The sequence below is a fragment of the Balaenoptera physalus genome (genome assembly GCF_965194825.1).
Source record: "Balaenoptera physalus genome assembly, chromosome: 16".
In the NCBI taxonomy this organism is placed as follows: Eukaryota; Metazoa; Chordata; class Mammalia; order Artiodactyla; family Balaenopteridae; genus Balaenoptera; species Balaenoptera physalus.
The window spans coordinates 18,668,860-18,695,342 of NC_138898.1; the positions used below are offsets into that span (position 1 = coordinate 18,668,860).

The following is a 26,483-nucleotide window of genomic DNA, read 5'->3' on the forward strand; positions in this document are numbered from 1 at the left end:
TGTCATTGGGGAACTTTCACAAGTTAGAGAAACAGCCTTGCAAGTGTTCCAAAAACAGGCAAAAATATAAACAAATGAAAGAACCTAGTATAACTGTATATAGAATTAGCTGAAAGGATTTAGAGGATTAAGAGTATTTAGGGAGTTCCCTGGTGGCTTAGTGGTTAGTATTCTGGGCTTTCACTGCCGTGGCCTGGGTTCTATCCCTGATCAGGGAACTGAGCTCCCACAAGCCACATGGTGCGGCCAAGAGAAAAAAAAAAGAGAGAGTCTTTCAGTTCTAGTCTAGGGAGTCCCTTGAAAGAGGTGAGTATTGAGCTAGTTATTAAAGGAATTAATAGATGAGAAAAGACTTAAAGCAAAATGGTATTGAAATAAATGTTCTTTGCGGGATTTCCAGTTTTAAAATGGTAGGCCGAGCATACGTTTATTTTCCCTTCTTCGTCAGATCTTTAATGAAATGACAGGAAGAACAGAAGGGAATAAATTCTTCGAAGGTAAGAGATGTTATGAATTTCTGGATGAGGGAGGCCCATAGTATCATACTGATGGGTGAATACTGTGGAGGGAGTCCCAGCTCAGAGCACATGCAGGAGCTATGTCTGTAGCAGAGGTAGAAGTGCTTCCTCCTCACAATGGCCCTGGCAGCCCTGGAGAAGGGCCAGAACTGGAGGTGGCTGATCAAGGGACTGTCTTCAGAGTAGCTGCATGATTTGTCAGCTCCAGGCTGAAGTCAGACAGTTACTCTAAAGATATTGAGCAGTTTGCTCTGGAAGAGGGTCTAGGCTCCAAGTGGAGACTGACATCCACAACAAGGGGGCACAGGAGCCCAGGCTTCTCTGCCTTTCCCTGCCCATACCCCTAAAAAGGGGAGAAAGGGGTAGCCACCTGTGTATGCAGAGTCCCAGGCCAGGCCTCCCATTCAGGGCTGAGGCTTGTTGGAGAAAGTGACTTACTCAGCAGCAGAGAGCCTCATCAACCACCTGCATTATCAGCCTCGTTCATTTTAAATGGGAACAGTCCACCAAAGATCCCGAGACCATAGAGGAAAAGCAGCAAGGAAGCAGGAAAAAGAGGAATGACCAGGACAACTGTCCTCAGAAGAAACAATTCAAGGAAAAGGACTTGTAAAGATTTTAAGTTAGTATCCTCAGATTCAAGATGATGTCTTGTCTGCAAACAGGAATGGGTTATCACGAAAAAGGAACAGTCAGAAAACAAGAAAGGACTAATAAAAATTTAAAACACAGTAGCCTAAACTAAAAGAATTCATCAAACAACTAGAGTAGAGTAATAGGGGAGATAATATGAGGTCTAAATTCATCAACTTTCATATCAGGATGTGAGTAGCTATTGCTTAGTGTTGATAAATAAAGAACTAGAGGCATGAACATATTTGGAGTTAGAGAGGTATCAGTCAAAAGCACATCTCTCTGGAAAGTGGGATTTGGTGATCGTATGTTTCATTTGAAGCCCTTCTGCATTAAAAAAAAATTATTTTCATTTGCTTTTATCACTTTTAATAAGATTATCTGTTAAAACTCTACTTTTTCATCTTATAAGAATGTAATGCTTTTGTTTCATTTTTTACTATGATAATGTCACAAACTTGTATAATCTTTGTTTTGATGGTGCTAATGATATGATTAAAGGGGTTGAGGACAAGGAGATATGGTTCACATTTTGTCTACAGATGACTATATCTGCACCCAAACCATTTGTTTTGGGTATATGTTTTTCTTTTAACCAATATCTATTTTTAAAAATATTTATTTATTTATTTTGGCTGTGCCGGGTCTTAGTTGCAGCACGCGGGATCTTTGTTGCGGCATGCGGGATCTTTTAGTGGCAGCATGCGGACTTCTTACTTGCGGCATGCAGTCTTCTTAGTTGCGGCACACAAACTCTTAGTTGTGGCACATGTGCGGGATCTAGTTCCCCGACCAGGGATCGAATCAGGGCCCTCTGCATTGGGAGTGCGGCATCTTACCCACTGGACCACCAGGGAAGTCTCTTAACCAATATCTTAAAAAAACCTATGCTCAACTCAGCTCTCTCTATATAGACTGAACGAATATGGGCATTAAGTAAAAGTTGGATTAAGTGTGCAAATGAGCTCTCTGGGGTAATGTCCACGTTTTCAGTGCTGTACTTCCGGGAAGAGGATCAGAGCCCGCGACAAGGCCTGGGTTGGGAGCTTTTCTGGAGAGTTGTTCCTCGAGTGGGGCAGTGGATCCCGGGCTGGACTCCCCAGGTGCGTGCACATCTGCGGAGGCAGTAATTGGCACTGTGAGCTGTTTTCAGTCATCCTGAATTTGGGGGTAAAGGCAACTCACTGTGGCAGTAACTGATTGTTTCCTGCTAAGACTTCGATGGACATTTTATAAGATTTAATTTTAAAATGGGAGGGGAGTCATTTTGAAATAATGCACTTGGTTTGGTAGATTAAATTTTTTCAATACCTGGAATCCATGGGGGCAAAGTAATAAAAGACTCATAGCAGTGAGTCTCGTACGGTGTTGTGACATACCCAGACTTTCCTCCTCATACTCAGATCCAGCACTCTGTTTCTAACTTTCAGTTCTAGCAAAGAAAGCTGGAGGTTGGGAACTGGAGATAGAGCTAGGAGGAAAGTTGAGGAAGTCTGTCTGTCTAGTGATTTAATAGTACAGTTCCCTATATGGAAGGCAAAAAAGGTACTTATTTTCCTAATGCAACTGCAGAAAGTAAAGATGTATAAAATCTTGGCTAATGAAGTTGTGTGGAAGACAGGGTGAGAGGGCTTTGGGGCCGAGGCCTACTAATAAACTGTTAATTGGTTATTCCCGACAGTTGTCCTGCATGAATGGTATAGTTGATATGTTGGAAATTTCTTGCATGTCATAAATACTTGATAGATGCTTCTTTAAAGCGGATATATGGATATATGTTTTATTATAAAATCAATTTGGGTTTTGTTACTGAAAAAGGGACTTTGAGCCTCTAAAATCTTATCTGCCATTTTTTTCTGTCCTCTAAGTTAGTTTGTTCTAACTCTGAAAGCTGGAAAAGCGAGGATTATAAAAATTAGATTGCTTCAATCCAGCCTCAAGTGCCATTAAATGGTGAGATTATTCGACCTTTGTATTATTTAGAACTCTCTTGGTTACAAGTGACATAAACCCAACTTGAATTAAGTTAAAAAAAAAAAAAAACAAGTGGGTTCAGTGGTTTTAAGGAATCAGAACCAAGGGCTATACCGTTGAGGGTTCCACAGAGATCTTTGTCTCCCGCCTTTCTGCATCTCTTTGAGTGTCAGCTCTATCCTTGACAACTGCTTTCCTTCTCAAGGTTGAACTGTGCCAGCCTGTAACGGTGGGCTCATAGCTTAACAGCCTTGTAACCTAGGAGGAAAGAGATTCATTTTCCCGCCCACTCCTACCCAAAATTAATCTTTTTTTTTTTTTTTTTTAAAGGAAGGAGTCCCAGGTTCGCCTCTCTGGGTCATGTGTCCATCACTGTGGTAAAAGAACTAGGATACCATAGCCCATCCTGACCTTCTGTTCACCGTCGTGGTTTGGGGGATCAGTACTGATTATCAGCAAAAAGATGCTGTACAAACAGTATCCACTTCAGCTGTGGAATAGATATATATCGGAATAATTTATATTTATATATATTTATATGTTTTTTTCCTCCACCATTTGAGAGTGAGTTGCAAATATCATGCCTTTTTATCCCTAAATACTCCAGTGTATCTTTCCTAGGAGTAAGACCATTTTCTTATGTGTAACCATTTATCTAGTTACTGCTTTTGTTTATGTACAACTAATGCGCGATCTGTGGAAAGACACCGTAAGATCATGCTAATATCCTGTTCCTTTTCAAATTGTTCTCCCCCCAGATTTAGCATTCCTTGATGATTCTGGATTGTACGTATGTTTACGACAGTGGTTACAAAATGATTTTCCAACTCCACCGATTCCTCTCCATTTACTGTTTGTATTCTATAAGCAAGAGCTTTCCTTTCTCCCTCATTTATTCATTATTTATCTGTCTATCTGTCATTGGAATGGATTCCTATTGTTTTCAGTGGCTTATAATTCATTACTGACCTTGATTACTTTGGTGCTCAAATGGCCCCAGTTGTGACCGTGAGCTCTTTAAGCTGACTCCTGTGCCTTTTTGACGTGCTGCCTTAATTTTGTTGAGCACTCCCTTTATTCTCTGACAAAACAAGATGTTTCAGGCTGATCTTATAACTTCCGTGTCTTGGAATCAGCCATTTTTGTGAGGAACTTTGGTATTAGAAACCAAAATCTGAGCGCTATGTGTGCACATTGCTTTTGGAGCATCTCTGCTTTTCAGCTCTTTCAGTTGTCAAAGCTAGGGAAAAAATACACAAGACAGACACATGTACATATACGTACATGCACATATATACACACCTACATGCACACAGTATATTCATAATGCATATGTACCCATTTATGTGCATGTGTTCATACAGATACTTATTTTAGAAAACATGTGATTACACTGAGGCCTCCAGTTTAGATTCATCCTACAATATCTTCCTTGCCTTACACCATTTCATATTTATGTCTTCCCACTTCTTGGGTGAGAACCACAGCTCCTAACACCAACACATTTACTCATTTGTTTAATCCTATACCACAACTAAAATGGTTTCAGAATTGCTTCACCTATACACCTACCAAAGAGAGTTCAGGATATGTTTGCTGTTCTCCCTACTTCTCCCAAAAGCTGAAAGTATATAGTCAGATATTGTGTTTATAAATTAATGAGATTTTTTTTTCCATCTGTTCAGTGTGGTTATGTTATTCATTTGAAATACTTAGATTCATTTATTTCAGCTTGTTTTCATCTTTCATTTTTAAATTTTTTGATATGTAACATGCTTCCAAAAGTCAGATTTTATATAAAAAGATAGAGAAATGTCACTCCTTCCACCCCATTCCCTCCACTTATCCCTTGTGGATAATCATTGTTTTTTTGGTTTATCCTCTTTGTGTTTCTTTCTGTAAAGTAAGTAGATATATGCAAGTTTTCTTACTTCCTCTTTATTCTTTCACAAAAAGTAGCATATTACTATACTCTTTTGTACTTTGCTTTTTTCACTTAACAGTGTATCTTAGAAATCATTCCATATTAGTTTACAGAATTCTTTCTTAATTGTTTTTACAGCTACATAGTACTCCTTTGTATGTATCCTCATTTATTCAGCACTAATGTTTGGACATTTAAGTCTTTTTTGTTATTTTGAAATTACCAGATAATGCTGAATAACCACGTACATATATATTTTCATATTGTTGGAGGTGTATCTGTAGAGTATATTCCTATAAATGGAATTGTTGGATCAAAGGGTACATACATACATACATAGTTTTGTTACATATTATTTGACCACTATTTTTGAAGAACGTAGAACTTCAAGGAGCAAACAAAACATTCATGGACCAAATGCATCTGCAGGTATAGCAATGTGGAGGTTAAAATGTCTTCATTTGATAACACTCAAGTATAACGTTTTCAAAGCTCATTCCAAAGACGGGGAAAACACATTTCACCTAGTCTTCCTGGAGGATGAATACAGGTGATACTTTCTTGATGTCCTATTTGAAAATCCCATTTATAAGCTTATAAGAAATCTTTTCTTCCTGATATTTGTCTTTATCAGAAGAGCTCCAGGAAGAATTTTTGGAACTCAAAATTGATTCTGTTGTCAAAGGTAACCTCCAGAAAATCACTTTGAAGATTTTCCCAGGTAGAGTATCTTCTTGTTTACCCCCAGATAGGTAAATAGGTGTCACTAGACATTTTCCAGTTTTACTGACATATATTTAAGAAGTTTCCCTCTGCTCCACCCCACCCTCAGCTTCTACCTAGGAAATCTCGTGGTGCCTCAGGCTGGACTTTGGAGGTGCCTGACTACAGTTCCTCCTTACTTTCATCACTTAATTTGTTTCTGAAAACATGGAAGGCAAATATATACAAGCCTTGTTGTAAGGTTTAATATTTTGAGGAGGTTCTGTGACTTCCCTGGTGGTTCAGTGGTAAAGAATCCGCCTTCCAGTGCAGGGGACGCGGGTTTGATCCCTGGTCAGGGAACTAAGATCCCACACGCCGTGGGGCAACTAAGCCCACGTGCCACAACTACTGAGCCCGCACACCATAAACTACACAGCCCACGCACTCTGGAGCCTGCGTGCCACAAGTAGAGAAGAGAAAACCCGCAGGTCACAACTAGAGAGGAGCCCACGCACTGCAACAAAAGATCCTGCATGCCGCAACCAAGACCCAACACAGCCAAAAAATAAAAATAAATTCCTTAAAAAAAATGTTTTGAGGAGGTTCTATTCCTTAATTGTGTCTTGAGCTTGGTTTAGTTTTCAGTGGGATATTTCACAATGAAGCATGTTTCTAGCCCATCTATATACAAATATTTAAAATGAAGATTAAACATATACAGACAAAGTTTTCCAATATGAAGTTATATTTAGTAGATAGATAAAATTGATTTCAGATGTTGGGAGAAGGATTTGAGATTTTACAGAAGATTAAATGGGGTTCTGAGCACGGGATCATTATGGTGACTTTCGGTATGTTAGCTGTCTTTAAATGTGTGTCCAAAAAATTAAGCACAAACCTTCTTTTGTTAAGAGAACCAACTATGGATTTATGAATTTTTCTGTATATTTGGGTCACTGGAATGTTTTGTTAACAATTCTTTTGGTCATAATTTTGAGATTCAAATAAGATTAAAGGAGATTTGAAGTTTTTGCATTTATTGAAAGGGAGCCTGGGGTTAAAAAAAAAAAAAAAAAAAAAAAGGAGCCAGGAAACATGATATGGAATAAACAGTGACAGGCTGTGAGTCACATGAGCTGAGCGCAGGCCTCTGCTCGGCTGCTAACTTTGGGCCCTTTGTTGCTTTTAAACCTGTTTCTTTATGTGGAATATGAAGCTCATGTGCCCTGGCTCCCTCATGGCACCGTGGTTGTAACAGTTCAACGAGACAGAAGCACATAAGTGCTTTGTAGAATATAAATTGCTATGTAATTTTCTTAGCGAGAAGCCATGTAACATGAGATAAATATTGCCGTGAAAATTTGGCATCTTTTTAAACTGTTTCACCTGAGTCTCCTGTCCTGAAACTGACAAGAAGTGCTTTTTTCCCCGGCTTTGAGAGCACAGGTCTCTTGTTAAAATGCACAGTTCTCTAAAATGGCAGGATCCCTTGAGTTTCATTTCCTCAAAAAAATTTTCATAAAGAGCTTTGCTGACAGGTAGGGAAGCCAGTCTTCAGCCTAGGGAATCGGGGTGGGCTGGGTCTGCACTCAAGTGATGGGTGACCGCCCGTTGTCGCTGGGTGCTATCCCGCTATGGGTTCATCCCATTGGACCTCCCGTCTCTGAACGAGGCCGGTGGTGTCCCTGTCTGCCCCCGCACTTTCCAGTAACTCACCTGATGGGAAATACCAGTAATCGTGGCTCTTCCTCATTCTCCACATTCTGCCAAGACTTACTGGTACTACTTCTGCTGGATCTTTCAAATCCTTTTCACCGATGAGTTCTCATTGAGCCTATCTCGCCTAGGTCTTCATTCCCTCTTGCCCGGGCTCGCCATCATGCCCTTTTCACACAGGGTGAGTCTCAGCTCTCTGTCCTCGTGTACTCCTGGTTTCCTTCCAGCTCCATTACTTAGTGCTTCTGTTCACTTGCCCTGTCATCCAGCCACACAGGCTATCTTTTACTAAATGTGCCTTTAACACTCTTCCATTCCCCAAGAATGCCATGGTGGTTACGAGCATGCCTGGTTTAAATACTTTCTCTACCTTTTACTAGCCATGTTACCCTGGAAATCTTAACTCACTGTGCCTCTTGATAAACTTAGGTTGTTAATACTATCTGCCTTACAAGGTTGTCGTGAAGAGTAAAGGAGATAATCCGTGTAAAGGATTAGAGAACAGGTGCCTGCATGTAGTAGGTGTTATATACGAATTAGCTGTAATTATTATTATTCCTGTCTTTCTGTCTATCAAAATTCTGTATATATCTCTGCTCAAATGTGTTTTCCCAAATCTCCCCGATGACACGTAATCGTATCTATCCATTGATGCATCCATCTATCTATCCAGTAAATATTGAATACTTAGTATGTTTTAGGTATAAGACTACTCACTGTGAGGAATACAAAACTTAATCAAGTGCATACTCTCTGTCCTCTGGGAACTTAGAGTCTGATAGGACAGCTCAGAGAAGTGTAAAATATTCATCCATTCAGCAAATGTTGATCGAGCCACTGCAGAGGATCCCAGGTCCTCTATGGTTCTGAGCCTGGTGTCACGTGTAATGACTAACTTTGGTGACAGATCAAAGTTTGAATACCTTTTGCAAAGCACAGTTGAGTTGCTTGGGAGTGTAGAAAAGAGATTTTATCAGCCAGCAGGGCCCGAAAAGGCTTATTAGTGATGTTGCCATCTTAGCAGGGCCTTTCAGGGTGGGTGGACTTTGCCCATTTCCACCTCTCTCAAGAAGCATCCATCGCTGCATTGGGCTATATAGCTCTAGGTGGTCTGTAGGAATTCTGTCATTACAACCTCCTCAGGGGCTGGGTAGTGTTGTCTTCAGTTTTGAGCTCCTGGTACTCACTCCAAGTTCTTATGCATAGACCATTCTCAATAGAGGGTGATGACAGATTAGGGAGATGTCTCTTCCCATGTAACTTAAAGGGAGATTGGAAGTGGATGATTCTCAATATCTGTGAAGGAATTAAACTTCCTAGAGAAGACATTTATGTGAAACTGGAAGTGAGGTTTTTTGGAGATGTTCCTATTATTTTATTTCTTATCACATTAATCATATCTATAGTAGTCATGATAGGGGGTATTAAAAAAAAGTGAATTTTGCATCAACCTGTGTAGATATTTCTTCCCATATTTCTGCAAATTTCTGGGAAGAAACTCTTGTAGATTTTCCATTAAAGCCTATCCTGGCCCAAGAATTCCAGGATGTGCTATCAAAACTGTAGTCACATGAGAAATCTTAGTTTTAAAAACTGCCCAACAGCTTTAATTCTGAATTTCTCCTTGTAGCAAGGAGCAAGGACCAACCCCAGTGGAGAAAAAGAAGAAAGGAAAAAGGAAAAGTGAAACCACAGTGGAGAGTTTAGAGCTGGATCAGGGCCTGCCGAACCCATCCCTGCGGAGTCCCGAGGAGTCCACTGAGTCTGCAGACAGCCAGGTACAGCTGTGCCCGGAAGCCCTGGTGGGCGTGACGGCTGCCGGGCGGGGTCTTGCTGACACTGATCCTGTTACTCCTCTCTCCCTGTCTCCAGCCTGCATCTCTCGCACACAGACCTGGGCTGGGCTTTCAGTGTTTTAGTGGGTGACGGACCACAGGCTTTTCTTTAGCATCCTGGTCCTTATATTAATAATCTCCCAGTTTTTTAGTGGTGTTTGCTTGCTTCTTACAAAGTAGCATGATATTAGGCCGCAGTAAGAGTGAATGTGGAAAGTGGAATTGTAATCCAAACTAGGTAAGGCTCAGAGGGCCTGTTTTGCTGTGTAGGTAATACATTTAGGGCTCAGCGTGTTGGGCCAGTCTACACAAGGACACTTTCATAATCCCAGATGCTGGAGAAGTCAGGGATGGATTCATTTTGCCAAGATGGTAAGGAAACTTGGAAACAAGGAGTTGTCCACCTAAGTGAGATTTCTGAAAACATGCCAAAGTGTGCCCAGGACATTGGTAGGAATTTTCTGTCTGAGTTGAGGCTGCCTCTCTTGGACGTGAGTTCTAATATTTGAGAGTGCTGTTTCCTCTGACATCCACAGCAGTTTGTCTGGGCTGTGCTACTGCATGGGGGCCATTTAGGGTAAGACCAACTTACTGCTCCTTAAGAATCATCTGGACCCTCATAGATTCCTAGGTGATCTTCGTTGTAGGAAGGTGTCAGCTCCTAAGGTCGTAGTGGTAAATAAGTAGTAGTGTCTGGAGTGTCAGATCAGAGACCCCCTTTCACTGCCTGTAAACTTGGGTTAGTGGCTCTTCAGTGTCCTGACGGGCAGAGCAGCAAGTACATCAGGTTGATGGGAGTTGGCAGGGGGTTCAGTGTTTCTAGGATGGTGATCTGCACGCGGGATTGGGGGGAGAGCTTTTTATGTGGAATCCTTCATGTAAAATTAAATGTCATAGAGGTGACACAGTGAAGGAATGATGGGAACACAGAGAGAGCCCCAGGAGGTATCTTTTAGATGATAAGGGGGGGTGAGGTTTGGCTTTTCGATTTGTTTTGTAAGGTTTAAGTATCTAAGAGTAAGCTAGCTGGTGAATGGTTCCCAGAAGTGTTCCTACTGCTTGGATATGATGTGTATGTAGAGATGAACCATGTGTTTTACTGTTTGAGGAAAGCCACTGGGTTGCTTTGTTGTAGAATGTTATCTCTCTAAAAGGTCACAAGCTACTTAATTATAGATGAGTCCTTTCACAGTGAGTCACGAATCTTATTTGGTCACACTTAAGATGTCTGCTTGCATTTCAAAGGGTGTTAGGAGAGTCTCAGAATAAGTCCTAGTAAAATTGGTATTATTTAGTTGTTTAGAAGTACATGGTAAGTATGGTGAATCTGGCAAAAAAAAAAAAAAAAAAAAATCAAAACCAAAAAAACTATTAAATCATTGTCATAAACCCTGAGCTTCCAGCTATGCTGGAAGGGACCTCAAAGATGATGAAGTTACTTCCCATCCCTGTTTTGCTGGAATAGAAACCGATTCCAGAAAGCAGGGTGGGGGAAGCAATGAGGCATAAAACACGTTTCCTTGGATTCTGAGGCTACACCTTCTTCTCACTGGATCCTGGTGATTTGGCTCCCCTCCCTCACCTGGGTCCCATTTTGAGTGAATTTAGTTCTGAAAAGAGTTATGTTTAGGGAAGATTCTTTTTGCGAAGTTAGAGAGGTCTCCTTCGATTGTGAGTGAGTGTAGGTGAGCGTGTCCTTGTGCAAGCTTTTCCCTCTGACTCACAGATAGTCTCTCTGGCGGGTGTGTTTGTCCTGTAGAAACGACGCTCAGGACGGCAAGTGAAGCGCAGAAAATACAACGAGGACCTGGACTTCAAAGTGGTGGATGATGATGGGGAAACCATCGCTGTCCTTGGAGCCGGCCGGACATCTGCCCTCTCAGCTTCTACACTGGCTTGGCAGGCGGAGGTACGGCCTTAAGATTGGGCTGCTGGCCTCGGCTGGACAGTCATTTTGAGTACTTGATGGAGCTGTACTGTGGCTCTTTTTTTAAGCGTAAGTTAGATCACCTTAACTGCTGGTTCTATCCTTCGGGTGGCTTCCTGTTGCACTTAGAATAAAGTTTAGACTCCTGACTGTGCCTAGCAGGCCCCTCTGTCATCACACTCTCCCTAATTCACCAAATTCATTTTTCAGATACATGACTTTTCGCCATCTCTCTCATTACTCTCCAGCTAAAAGACTTGCCTCTTTTAATGCCATGAATTAGCAGTTCTTTCCCACCTACTGGCCTTTTCCTGTATGGTCCCTTTTGCCTGGAATGCTCTTTACCACATGCTTTACATGACTCTTTCATTTAAAGTAGATCCCTGCCCCTCATCCTAATGTTTCTTTATTTCACTCCTGTTTGTTTCTTTCATAGCTCTTATTACAGCTTATAATTGTGTTCTGATGTCTGATTTCATTTTATTTCTTTGTCTCTCCCATTAGAATGTAAAAGTCTGATACATAGTAAATAGCTGTTCCATGAATGGAATCACATGAACTAGTAATTACAGTTGGGAGTTGGATTACAAATGTGTATTGAGAGTCCACTGCAGGGCCAGGTCCTAGGGTACAAGGATGAGTATCAAGGCATGGTCCCTGCCTCCAAGGAGTTTTATCTGGGAGAAGAGGCATATGGCTGTGCTGATACTGTGATAAGTGCAGTCTTAGAAGTCTGTGCTGGATGCAGTGGCTACACAGAAGGAAAAGTGGACAGGAGAGGGAGGTCAGGGTTTTAGGGGAGGCGTTTCTGACGTGGACCACAGCCTCACAGCCTGATGGTCCCGGAGGATGTGGTATGGCAGCTTGATGAGCTCGGCCAGGTGGTGGGGTCTGATTTTAGGAGTGGTGGGAGACAAGCCTGGAGTGGTAGGAAGAGTCATGTTATGCAGGCTTTGGCTGTCAGCTAAAGTATTTGGCCTTCATTCATACTGTGGATTGAATGAGGGGCAGGAGGCAGGAGGCATCGTTGGGTTCGAGCAGAGAAGCAGGATGCCCGTATATGCGGTTTAGGAATTTCCATTGGCAGCAGTATCAGGGAGGAAAAGGATAGCATTAGGACCTGGGACCCCCGAAGCTAGAAAGGCAGAGGGTAAATGTGGAGAAGGAGGAGGTCTGTGCCAAGGAGCTTACAGAGGAGGAATCAGAAGCAAGAGAAGAAACAGGCTGTGCGTGTAGGAGGCGCCTCGTTGCCGGCAGCACGTTCTGAGACACAGGCTGTCTTTTGTTACGGAGTCGCTGTTGCTGACTTGGCAGGATTCATGTTCTGCCTGTGCAGCAATAGCACAGATACCTGTCCTTCCTCCTGGACACTGTGTGGCTGGCTGCTGGAGCTCATGATGCTTTATCTGTGTAAACCACCTTGCCTCCAGAGTAATGCATTTTCACATAAGATTACTTTTCAAGCACATAGTTAAGAATAGCCCTTGCAAGACTGCTGTGAAGTGATAGGATTACATTGTTTTACAGCGGGTTTCCCTTCCTTGGAGATTTTATGGTTGGTTTGGTAGTTGAAACACTCTAAGGGATTTTATTTTCTCCTAGTAGCCATTTAGCCCAAGTCATTAACCATATTTCAGTTATTGTTCTGTCTTCTCCCCTGGTGCCTGAAGGGCAGCATTAGCTGATCAGACAGAAATAATTCGGGAAATTTATATATATCCTAACAAGGCTCTTTCTGTCCTCTTAAGGGTGCAGCAAAGAGAAAGTTTATAGTGGTGAAACATAAGCTGGAATCTGAATTTGCATTAATTACGCCTCAAAAATTGTGACTAAATTTAAACAAGAAAGAGGCCCGATACGTGGTTTTGGCATTGATGTTTAGCAAGGCAGCTATGTAGCTGTGGCCTCCACGCCACAGGGCAGACTGGACAGCCTGCGCGGGGTCGAGCGGGTTGCACGGTCAGTGCTCTGTGGAGCCCTCCACTTGCACCTGTTTTACATAGTGGGCTTCCTGGGGGGGTCTGAACAGAGATTTCCCAGGCCAACACAAAGCCCCGAAATCAGGGATCTCATCTAGGATTCCAGGCAATCCTCAGAGTGTCCAGTGGCACAGAAAATCAGTGGAAGAAGATGAGGCTTTTCCTTCATCCTTTTTCCAAGGCCCTTTGGAAGGGTGTCTGCCTGCTTGCTGGCTTTAGCTTGGGGCAGAGAAGAGTGTGCAGTCGGCACCAAAAAGGCCCCACTGCTGCCTCCCTGCTTTCTTTGTAGTGTCTTATCAGCACGCTTAGCCCACTTCTGTGGCTGCTGGCCCCTGTCCCAGCCCCAAATTGCAGCCTCAGCAGTGCTTGCCTAGTGGTGAGTTGCTAAAAACATCTTTACGCATGATTCAGTCTAACTCAGGACTGGCAGATTAGCACAGCCCTGCTTCGGTGTCTAGAGGCCCGTCCCCTGGCTGAGATATGGGATTAGGGCTGGAAGTATGTTTCCAGCCTGACTGTGACTCTTTGCTTTCTTATTCTTTGTCAAACTGATGTCGGTCCCTGGAACAGAGACAGACTTTCACAGTTATGGTACATTTAGTGTATAGATTTTTCCAAGGCTGTCTCAGTTTTTGCCTCCTACAATTTGTGTGGTTTGTATGATTTTGCCTTTGGGACAGAAGGACTTGAATTTGAATGAGACATCCACCCCTGGTGTTCTCCTTTGCCTCCTTCTGCTGCTTTGCAGACGGTACCCTCTGCTTTGTCTGGTCTTTCCCGTGCCTGGCGGGCTGAGCGCGGTTGTTACCTCCCCCAGGAAGCTCCCTGCCCGCCCTGAGCTGGGGATAAGTGCCCCTCCTCTGTCTAACTCTAATATGTTTAACTTCGTCACTGTCCTTTAAACACCGGCCAGTTTTTGTTTCCTTCATCTAAGCCATGAGCTACGTTAGGGTAGGACTTATAATCTTTTCTTTTTTTTTTTTTTAATGTATCTCTCTGGCATGAAAGAGCTTCAGTAAAGTCAAATTTACATTAACCCCCAGGAACTATTCAGATGAAAGTATGGCACTTTCCCTCTTCTGTTTCGTGGAGTATTTATTATATTATGCCTGATGTCCCCCGGACACTTGTTCACAGCCTGTGAACACTTGTTCACAGCCTGTGACTGTTCTGATTCATCAGTGCCTCTGCCATTCTGTTCTGAATATCACTCCTGATTGTTCCCGCCATTAGATTGTAAACTGTTACAAAACAAGCCTCACTTTTTAATTTATCACAATTTTCACCTAACATAGGTAGTACTTTATGTTGGGTAGTAACTAACATAAAGACTTGCATTCAGTTGTACTTGTCATGTATTTATTTAATATGTGAATAATGAATAAATATGCTTAAAACTTATTACAGAAACAGGTGTGATTCTTAACTCCTGGATTAGAAAGACAAGAGTGAAGTGTTTTTCTTTTTTCTCAGGCTCTTGTTTTCTCCAGTTCTTCATACTGGCATAGTTTCCCCACTGGTGTTCATCCACGTCTCACTCTGACACCGACAGCCGTGGGCAGGCCCCTTGGCAGAGTGGCTTCTGGCTGGCATGGCTCTAGCTCTGTACCAGCCCGTGTGACTCAGTGCTTAGGCTCCTATGCACTCGGCCCGAGAGGATGGTTTTCATTCTTCCCATTTCTCCGCTGGCCACACCACCGTTGCCCACCCCGCATCTTTCCTCAGATTGTCTCCTGTCTTTGTTTCCTCTTGGCTTCTGCTGCCACCCGTTGTGCTGAGGCCAGTGTTCAAATGACCACAGTTTGCACTTTTGTCATTCCCTGCCCCAGGTCCCTGTCCTTCCCAATCCATTACTAGACTCATTTTCCCATAATACCAGAGAAGTTTTTGGCTTTTTTCAGTGTCCCACTCAAGAATCTAAGGTGGTTACCTCTTAACGCCTCTGTTTTAGATCAAAACTCCTGCCTGATTTTTTAAGGAATGTGACTGCATACTACCTCTCTACCCTCATTTATCCCCACTCCTCGTTCTGTGTAATGCTTTTCTCTACTAAGACTGGTTCCTTAGTGTTCCAAGTCTGCATCCTGCTTCCCATATTCTGGTGCTTTCATCCTTTGGGTGCATTTCGAGTTTCCTTCCTGTTTGCAGTCCTCTTACGAGCCACCATTCTTTAGGGCCCAACTAAAACATTACTATCCTGTGAAATCCAAGCTATTCTTGCTTTCTGCACTCTTGCTGCCGGACTTAGGGTCACTGTCACACTGATTAGAATTTACCACTGGTACATTTCTAAGAAAAATATGTTTTATCTTGCTTTCACTGAGTGTAAGCCCCTGAGACTGGGCACCTTGTTGGATGCTACTTTGGACCTTCCATGGCACTTGGTAAATGCTTGTGTTTTGGAGTTGCTTCTTCTTGCTAGAGCCTTTCCTTACGGCTCGCTGAATAGAAGTGAATCAGGTGGTTGGTTGATGTCGGAGGTGATGTGGGTTGAAAATTTTTGAAATTTTCCCTAAGAAAATAAATTTTTAATTTCATGAGGTTCTGACATGAAAGTGAATGAACTAAAATGGTCTCCTTTGAAGGATAATTTGAGAAAACTCCAAGCACTTGAGAACAGATGGCTGTCATGGAAGTATGTTTGGCAAGCAGATTTAGTTTATATCTGTGTGTATCTGTATACACTGAGTGTTTATACACACATGGTCATGCTTATGCACAATCTCTGTTTAGGGAAAAAAAAAATCCTGATTTTCCAGTTTTCTTCCTACTTTGATGTGTATTTTGGAAACGCTACTCTCTTTTTTCCCTTTCATTAGGATAGGATAAAAACCTGCTGTCAGTATTTTGATGATAACCATTGATTTTTTTTTTTAATACTAGTGTGTTTCCCCCTATTCTTTAACTAGTGCCAAAAAATAAATTAGTTTTTATTTCAAATACCTTAATTTTTACTTGAAAATTTTCTATAATGAAGAACGCTTTAAACCCTCCTACCTTTTAATCCTCAGAGTAAAGTCCTGTGCTTTCTTCATCCACATGTTAACATTTCCTTGGATTTGGTCCTAGTTAAAAACTCTGAGAGCAATCAAAATCCTATCATCAGAAACCACCTTTTTCTGCTCTTCATGGTAGGTAAGAATAAGAGACTATTTGAAGCAACCTGCTGGTGAGGAGAGACAGTTGTTCTTTTAGCATGGGTGTACACGTATGAATGCTTGCTTTGCTAGTCTGGGTTATACAGAATTGGGAGTAGGTAGGAAAGGTGCTCAGCAATTATGAAAGTTGAATGCTAATAGACAGCCAACTCATTTCCAAAGCCTCTCCTAATTTATCCAGGTACTCTGGCTCTGTGTTCCCATAGCACTTGCTTTATACTACTATTCCCATGTTGTATTGCAAAATCTCTTAACATTATTTATTCAAAAATATTTATTGAGCACCTACCACTACTGAGCGCCAAGGACTGTTCTAAGTGCTGGAGATAACGTCAAGGAACAAAAGAGACAGAAGTCCCTGCCTTCGTGGAGGGAGCCTACAGCAAATGGAGAGGAGGCCTGCAGCATACACACAACCGATCTCCTCCTCCAGATACTTGCCAGATTTTGAACCTACGTGGGATGGAAAGCCAAAAGGCTAAGCCCAGAACTTCCAAAGGGTAGAAATAACTAGGGAGAGGCTGATAATCAATCTGAAAATAATAAAATTGTGTAGTATGTCAATGGTGGTAAGTGGTATGGGAAAAAAAAATCAGAATAGGCGTGATACGGAATTCAGGAATGAAGCCTGCAGTTTTAAGTAGGGTGGTCAGTGTTGGCCTCACAAAGGTAATATTTGATCCAAGAAGTGAAGGAAGTAAAGGGGTGAGGGAGTCGTGTAGGGAGAAGAGTGTCTCAGGCAGAGGGAATAGCAGAGTCCCGGAGGTGGAAACATGCCTGGTGTGTATGAGGGACGGACTAGGAGACTTGAAAGGTGACAGAGGAGATGAGAGGCTGGGTACACATCCTGTGGGCTTCTGTAGACCTTTGGAAGACTTTTGGTTTTACTCCAAGTTAAAAGAAAAACATTTTAAGCAGTTTAAGCAAAAGAGTCACTTAATAAAAAGGGCCGTTCTGAACGTTGTGTTGAGAATGGATCAGTGGGACAGGAGTGGAAACAGGGAGACTACTTAGGAGGCAGTTGGGAATAATCTGGGTAAGAGATGAAGGTGGTTTAGACCAGGGTAGAAGCAGAGGAGGGGGTGAGAAATGGCTGGATTCCCGATGTACTTCAAAGGTAAACTCAACAGGATTTCTTGACTGATGAGATAGGATGTGTGGAGGGGAAAGAACGGAGTCAGGATTACAGCAGGATATTTGGTTTGAACACCCAGAGGGATAGAGTTCCTCTTAACTCAGCTGGGGAAATCTAGGTAGGAAGGGTAGGGGTGGGGGGTTGGCTAAGAGACTAGGAGTTTAGTTTGTGGACATCTTAGGTGTGAAATATCTCTGAGATATTCAAGTGGAGATGACAAGTAACAATTAGATAAAGGAGTCTGTAATCATAGGAGAGGATAAATAAATATGGCAGCCAACACAACATAGCCAGTATTTAAAACCATGAGACCAGATGAGATCACCAAGAGAATGAGTATGGATAGAAAAGAAAAGAAAGCCCAAAAACTAGGCCCTAGGGAACTCCAAAAATAAAAGTTAGTGTTGGAGGATTCTATTCTCAGGTAAGGGTATAGTAGGGCATGGCAGGCCAACACTTGCTGCAAGGGGGGAAAAAAGATGAATTGCAAAGGACATATTTTTAAAGACATCAGATAGCTGTGGAAGCAACAAGAATTAGATGAACTAAAATTCCAGACAGAGAAGAGCTATTCCTAGATGAGCTGACAGTTGCTGACTGTTTCTTCTCTGGAGTCATTCTGCAGTTCTGGGCAGGGGCTGAGGGTCAGGCTGGGCCCAAACAGAGACTATTCTGGGTTGAAGAGAAACCATCTGACCCTGCTGGTGATTGATTATGCAGGGCTGGTGAAATGATTGGAAACTAAAGGAATTCCCAAAACAGGGAGCTTTCCCCTGGAGACATTTGATAAATTCTGGGGTTGCCCAAGAAGTTAGTGGCTCAGCCAGAAGGCAGATTGAAATCTCACAGTCTCACGTTACTTTTAGGAGATAAAATCTCACTAAAAGGATGGGTCTAGTGCAAAAAAAACCCTGACTCTCCCTTAAGAGAGATTTTTAACCTGCTTGGGATTGGAGACTTCAGGGCTCAGGAGTAAAAAGACCTGCTGGACTTAGAGTCAGTGACCTTGGACATTCATACTCAAGGAACAGGTAAAACAAGGGATGGACTGAATCTTAGCAGTAACCCAGTCCTGACCCAACAGTCCCTGATTGGACCAGTGGGACCCACTCCATCTCCCTGTTTGTCTAAGAGAAAATAGGAAACACTTGTAGTAGAAGATATTGTTTGGAGCTGCTATGATTCTCTTATTCACAGTATTCACAGTATTCATCATACAGTAAAAAATTAGACATTCGAAAAGGCTGGGAAATTGACTGAAAATCAAGAAAATAAATATGTTAATAGAAGCAGACCCCAGATGATCCAGATAACAGCAGAAAAGAACTTTTAAATAACCATGATTAATGTGTTAAAGAAAATAGAGGAAAAGATGGACAAAATAAGTTCTAAAGTAAAGAATTCCAACAGAGAATTGAATCTATAAAGAGAATCAGATCAACACTGTAAAACTGAAATTTTCAATTTATAAAATTCAGAACACAGTGGATGAGTTTAAAAGCAGATTAGACACAGTAGAAGATAAGATTGGTGACTTTGAAGACAGATGAACAGAAAGTTTCTAAACTGACACACAGAAAAAAGAATGGAAAGAACATAGCAAAGCATAAACGGATAAAGAGGCAATTGGGGTGCAGTGAAAAGGACTAACACATACATATCTGATTAGAGTCCTAGACATGGAGGAGAGAGTGAATCAGAGGAGTGTTTGAAGATAAGATGAATGGCCAGAAATTCCCATAAACTGATGAAGCTATCCGCCAGTACATTCAATGTCAGGTAACCCCCAAGCAGGAAAAATGTAAAAAAGAAAACCATACTAAGCATATCTTAAACTGTAGAAAACCAAATACTGAAAGAACATCTTAAAAGTCAGTAGATAAAAACTGACAGCTAATATTATATTAAATGGTGCAGTATTGAATACTTTCCCTCTGAATTTGGGAGTAAGAAAAAGATTCCATTATTCTCATTTATATTCAGAAATACACTGGAGGTCCTGGCTACTGAACTAAGGAAAAAGAAAAAATACAGGACTTCCCTGGTGGCGCAATGGTTAAGAATCCGCCTGCCAATGCAGGGGTCACAGGTTTGAGCCCTGGTCCAGGAAGATCCCACATGCCTTGGAGCAACTAAGCCTGTGCACCACAACTGCTGAGCCCGCATGCCACAACTACTGAAGCCCATGCACCTAGAGCCTGAGCTCCACAACAAAGAGAAGCCACCTCAATGAGAAGCCCGTGCACCGCAACGAAGAGTAGCCCCCGCTCGCTGCAACCAGAGAGAAAGCCCACGTGCAGCAACGAAGACCCAACGCAGCCAAAAATAAATTAATTAATTAATGAAAGAAAAAATACAGGCATGCCTCATTTTATTACTGTTCGCTTTATTGCACTTCACAGATATTGCACTTTTTTTTTTTTTAACAAATTGAATGTTTGTGGTAACCCTGTGTCGAGCAAATGTATTGGCACCATTTACAATATAGTAAAAAAAACAAAACAAAACTATTTCTATAAACTAGCAACATCAAATCAGGAAAGGAAAATTGTAAAATACCATTTATAATAGTATCACGGTATTAGATACCCTGTAATAACTCTCAGAGGATACAAGCCTTCTATATGAAAAACATTGCTGAAAGAAATTAAAGAAGACCTAAATAAATAGAGCGATATATGACATACATGTATTCAATATTGTGACGATGTCTATAGTTCAGTCCCAGTCAAAATCTAAGCAGGGTGTTTTTCTGATAGAAATTGATGATGGAAGTGCAAAAGACCTAGATTAGCCAAGGCAATCTTGAAAAGGAAGAACTAAATTGGAATACTTACCATAATCCAGACTTTGTAATCAAGCCACAATGAAGACAGGGTAGTGTTGCCATAAGAACAAATAGACCAATGGAACAAAATAGAGTGGTGTGTACTGCCCAGCATGGCTTGTACTTAGCTGTGTGTGGCTATTAAGCACTTGAAATATACCTAGTCTGAAGTGAGATGTGCTGTAAGTATGGAATACACAGTAGATTTTTAAAGACTTAGTGTGAGAAAAATAATGTAAACTATTCCATTAATAATTTTACATTGATTACATATTGAAATGATAATATTTGGGGTATATTAGTTTAAATAAAATATTGTTAAAATCAAATTCATCTGTTTTTTAATGTGGCTACAAGAAGATTTACAACCACATATATGGCTTAATGAATGACGTTGGTGGCAGCAAAGATTCCTTAAACAACACGAAAATATGTAAGAGAAAAGATTGATAAGGTGGATTATATAGAACTTCTGTTCATCAAAAGATACATTTTCAGGCTGAAAATGCAAACCATAGATTGGTAGAAAATGTTTGTATGGATTGTGACAGAGGACTCTTATTGAGAAATAAAGATATATATTAAACTCTCACAAATATAAAGAACTCTTGCCAATCAGAAAAAAGGACAATTTTTAAAATAGGCAAATGACTTGAACAGGAGCTTCACAGTGAGGATATCCACATGGCCAATAAGCATATGAAAAGATGCTCAGCATCCTTAGTTATCAGGGAAATGTGAATCAAAGAGATGATAATACACATCCACTGGGAATGGCTAAAATTTTCAAGACTGACAGTATCAAGTCAGTTGCAACTCCCATACACTGCTGTCGGATGTAAAAACTGTTACAGCCACTTTGGGAAAAGTTCTAGCAATATCCATTAAAACTAAACACGGGCTTCCCTGGTGGCACAGTGGTTAAGAATCCACCTGCCAATGCAGGGGACACAGGTTTGAGCCCTGGTCCGGGAAGATCCCACATGCCTTGGAGCAACTAAGTCCGTGCACCACAACTACTGAGCCTGCGCTCTAGAGCCCGCGAGCCACAACTACTGAGCCCGCATGCCTAGAGCCAGTGCTCCGCAGCAAGAGAAGCCACCTCAACGAGAAGCCCACACGCCGCAACGAAGAGTAGTTCCCGCTCACCACAACTAGAGAAAGCCCGCGCGCAGCAACGAAGACCCAGCGCAGCCAAAAATAAATAAATAAATTTATTTTTTAAAAAAAACAAAAAACTAAACATATAACCAACCTCATAACCTAGCAGTTCCACTCCTATGTTATATCCAAGGTAAATGAGTGCATTTATGTGAACATTGAAAGCAACCCAAATATTCCTCAGCAATAGAATGGATAAATAAATGGTGGTGTATTTATACAATAAAATACTACACAGTAATACAGGAGAATGAACCACACACTATGTGATTCCATTTACATGAAACTTAATAATAGGCAGAACTAATCAATGGTGGTAGAAGTCTGAATAGTGGTTACTTCCAGTGGGGGTATGAGGGTCTTCCAGGATGTTGGAAATGTTATATAACTTGATCTTGGTGGGACTTAAACTTCAACAACTGTACACTTGAGATCTCTGCATGCTGTATGTATGCCATACCTCACTTAAAGCATGTGTTAGCATGTCTGGCAGTTCCTTGATGATGAAGACTGTAGCTCATTTACTTCTATAAGACCAGTGCATAAACACAAAAGGCACTCAATAAATAATGTGGGAGAAATTTAGGAAGGAAATGAAGTAGGAAGTTAGGAAGGAAGTTGGTTCATTCATCTAGTTTCTTGTAACCCAGCCCCTGTTCCTTTGTTCTCTGTCCACCTGTCATAGTCAGAGCTCTGTTTGGCTGCAAGGTTGGGGTAGTGATTTAACTGCTCAGGAAAGTACATCTAGCTTGGGCCCTTTGCTGTTACCCATCTGTATAGTAGAAGATAAGTCCAGGTATATGGAGAAAGGGGAGACTTTTTAATCACATGATGTAGATTAAGAGTAATGCTTTATCTTTCCTTGTGTATTTCCATCTGTGTCTCTTTTCCTCTTCCCTGTTGTTTAGCATTCAACCAATATTCACTGATCACCCACTGTTGCCTGGCTTTTTCAAGGTATCTAGCTACATTAGTGAGTAAAACAAATAAAGATCCCTGCCCTCACAAGGCTTATATTGTGGTGGGAGAAGATGGGCAATCCACAGTAAACTGCCTCCTTCTCCTTTTCTTAACTTGTGCAGAAGAATCAAGCAGAAGAAACATACTGTCAGGAAAAGAAAAGCTTAGTCTGTATCCCACCCCATCCTTCTATTGTATGGTAGGCCCAGTTCACTTGTCTTCTGGTTGAGCAGTGGGAAAAGACTGGTCATTTTGGATTAACTTCACAATGCCATGTGTCCAGGGGGACGTAATAAATATTTGTAGCCTTTGGGAGCATCTGTCAGTGCCTGCTGATTCCCATACTTCTTTTCTGCCATCCGCCCTACTCATCTTTTTTTACCATCACCTTTCTGGGAAAAGCTTCATTTAAGTTCTTAGAAAATATGTTGTCTGTAATGGTATGACTTTGGGACAGTTGAGCCCTAGAATGGGCACTGAGATGCAGCATAAACCATCCTTTTGGAAAGTTCTGATAAGGAACCCAAATAGTTATTTTGAGAGTTAGGGTTGTTGTGATGAGTGTTCTTTTCATATACTGTTCTAAATCTCATATTGTGATAAATACTGGATCTGGAAAGGTTATGTAGTGCATATGAAACGATGGAAATAAAACTGCTCAAATAAAGTCGGAGGAAGAACATTTAACAGGAGAGTTGTGACCCAATGCATCCTTTTTTTTTTTTTTTTTTTTTTTAAATGTCCATCAAAGGAAGAAGACAAATAGACTCTGGTTTATTAATACAATAGAATATTATACAGCATTAAAATTGAATGGCTAAAGCAACATGGACAATATGGATGAATATTGGCAATATCATATTTAGTTAAAGAAGATTACATCCACCATGACACCCTTTATATAAAGTTAAAACAAAATAAAATTTTAAAGAAATATTTGTAGATCCAGTGCATCCTTTTTTAAGTTTGTTGTTTTTTAAATGCAGATTTTTTAAGTCAAATACTCTGTCAAAAGAGATTTCATGGAGATTAGGAAATGTTGATGTGTATCTAGGGCAGAAAGGAAGGAATTAATTTGTTTCCAGTTGGGATTTGTAGTCAATGGATGATCAGTGAAACAGAAAGCCATTTCCAGGTACAGAGGGGAAAGATGGTACAATTTAGTAAAGAATAATTATACTTTGCATTTGCATAGCGCTTACTGTCCAAAAAATGTTTTCACATGCCGTTTTATCCTCCCAGTAACCCAGTGAGATATGTGTTTTTAACTCCTATTTTAATAGACTTGGAACTAAGAGGTGTTAATTGACTAGCCCAAAGTCAATAGCTGGATTGTGTCAGAATTGGGACCCTCTGATTCTAAAGCCCCCAGACTCTTCTATGTTAGGCCTTTCTGAAAATTTATGCAGCAACATGTAAGCAGTTTTGGCAGAGAAGGGAGGTCTTAGGGTCAATTTTAATGATGCTAAAGGCAGATCTGAAATGAAGAATCTGAAGCAAATCAAGAAGCAGAATAACTTCCCTGCTCACTTGGGAGGGGAAGGTGATAGGGTGTTATGCCCAGAGGTTAGAATGTGTGTGATCTTTTGATCACTCTGTGGGCTGATAGGAGAGGGACCTCAGTACTCAAAGGTGAGCTTTTGGACAAAGTAGTGCCTAGTACAGTATTTCTTCTAGAATTATTTCATGGCTCCTGTGGTGCTGTAATTGTCTCTCTCTTTAACCTCCATCTCCAGGAGCCTCCAGAAGATGACGCAAACATCATTGAGAAGATCCTGGCATCTAAGACTGTCCAGGAGGTTCGTGGCTGATGTTTCTGGCTTATATATCACTAGCGCAGTTTACACCCTCTGTGGAGAGATGTTTCTGGAGTGGTCATTCTTGGCTGGACTGAGAGCTAGGCAAGAACACTGTTTGGCTAGTTGACACTTATTTTCACCTCCATGAAAGATTTTAAGACATAAAATTCTGAAATATTTGAGTATGGCCCAAACCGATGTTTTTTGTTCCTTATGATCCTAGCAAAAGGTATTGATCCTTTAGTTGCCATAGCCCACTGAAAGTCATCAGAGGGCCAAGAAGAAGAGATGGGAAAAGACTCCCAATGAAAACATATATTCCTTTCAACGTCTCAGGGCTGTGTAGAGAACCTCTAGAGAAAATTTCTGGCGTGAAGGAGTATGCCGGTGCCAGTGAGGGCATAGTTTCATCTTTACCTCAAGTATTTATGAAAGTAGACTTCCTTACTTTGAGAGTGAACATCACTGGAGTTTGTGGGGGATGGTTGGGAGGATGCCGGAAATGCATGTTCTCACTTCTGCACCAGCTCTCAGAGCCCTGGGCCAGTTTGGCTTTATCAGCTGAATGCTCTCCCAGCCTGGACCTAAGAATGACACCAGGAGGATCATTTTTTTTTTTTCTAACCTTATAGCTTACCGTGTGTTCAGCCTTTAGAAAGCCTGCTCCAGACCTGTCAGAAAAAGACCTGGGAAAATGAAAATGTCCTCGAGAAATATGTTCTAAAACCAGGAAGAAGTATTGATTTACCTTTTTCGTTTGGCACATAAGGGTGATCCATGGGGATCTGGGCTGATAACTGCTTGCTTTTGGTTACAGGTTCACCCGGGAGAACCCCCATTCGACTTGGAGCTGTTCTACGTCAAGTATAGGAATTTGTACGTCTATTTAATGTATTATTTGTATGTGTATTTTAAATGAATAAAACTTTCTTCTTTCATCACACCATTATCTTTTATATTTTCCAAGAATGGCCCCTAAGGCATGACCCACAGATCTTGTTTGGCTCAAGTTCACCTTAGGCAGCAGTGCTTTACTTTGGCTGCGTATAGAATCACCTGGAGAGCTTTTTAAAACTATTGAAGTCCTTGCTGCACTCAAGACCTGTTGGCTCATACTCTGGGAGTAGTTCTCAAGGATTGGTGTGTTTTAAAAACTCCCTCTGCAGTTCCCATTTGCACCCAGAGTGGAGAACCACAGTCCTATAGCCTATACTTTTCTCCCCACTTGCGTTTTTCTTTCTTTCTCTGCTGTGTGCCCACTTTCACTAATGTGCATTAACGATGGCCTGCCTATACCTGCCCTCCCTCTGCTCTGAGCCAGTTTCTCTAGAAGCCACAGAGTGGTGACCAGTTGCTTGGAATTGCTGCATTGTTTTGTATTCTGTTTTTGTCCTGAAGGGCAAGGCCCTTCTAAGCCCAGTCTCCAGCAGTTCCACAGCAAGTCACTCCACTGCTGCTGTGTTAGACAGTCACCTGGTTATTGAAACACTTTAAAGCTTGATGGTTTGCTGGTTCTGTGCTTGTCTCACAATTTGTGTGTCTTTGGATAGTTCCTACTTACACTGTAAATGGGCCACAATGGAAGAACTCGAAAAGGATCCTCGCATCGCACAGAAGATCAAGCGATTTAGGAATAAACAAGCCCAGATGAAGCACATTTTTACTGAGGTGAAGCAATGTTTACTAATTTGATCACTGCTTTTCTTGCGGTATTAAATACCGGGTTTAAGTTTCTTAAAGTTGAAGTCCTGTGTAGATCTATTGCTCAGGTGTCTGCTGATTTGTGACAAGATTTGTCCAGATTTAAGCCAAAGAAAACAAATTATCCAACAAGGAATAAGGATCAAACCTTATAAACTGATAACTCATAAGAACGTGCATCTAGGTCACGTTCTAGGGCAGAATGTACACACAGAAGGAATGTGCACACAGTTCTTTCATTTCCTCCTCCCCCCTCCCCAAAAGGGCAATTCCAAGAAGACTTAAAGTTTGGGTGTAAAAAATAAAAACAAAGCTAAAATGTTAGAAAATAAGTAAATAAATATATAAACTTGGGTATTTCTAAGTATGGTACCTACAGCAAGAGGAAGGATTGATAGATTTGGATATCAAAACATCTGTAGTGCCTATAAGTTAGAAAATACCACAAATAAATCTTTAAGTACATAATGTACATAGACGTATTCCCTAATTACGTACATGCACACATACATACAAGGCATACATTCTTCT

The 26,483-nt window shown here is 41.3% G+C and overlaps 1 protein-coding gene across 1 annotated transcript in view; it reads left to right on the forward strand.

The window, feature by feature from the left end:
• Positions 1-26,483, forward strand: part of CHD6 (chromodomain helicase DNA binding protein 6) — a 208,287-nt gene that overhangs the window by 85,051 nt on the left and 96,753 nt on the right. The window contains exons 4-8 of the mRNA XM_082430010.1: positions 9,101-9,248; positions 11,065-11,214; positions 24,189-24,251; positions 25,069-25,127; positions 25,802-25,919. Of these exons, the coding sequence (XP_082286136.1) occupies positions 9,101-9,248; positions 11,065-11,214; positions 24,189-24,251; positions 25,069-25,127; positions 25,802-25,919 (538 nt within the window). The remainder of the gene's footprint in view (positions 1-9,100; positions 9,249-11,064; positions 11,215-24,188; positions 24,252-25,068; positions 25,128-25,801; positions 25,920-26,483) is intronic.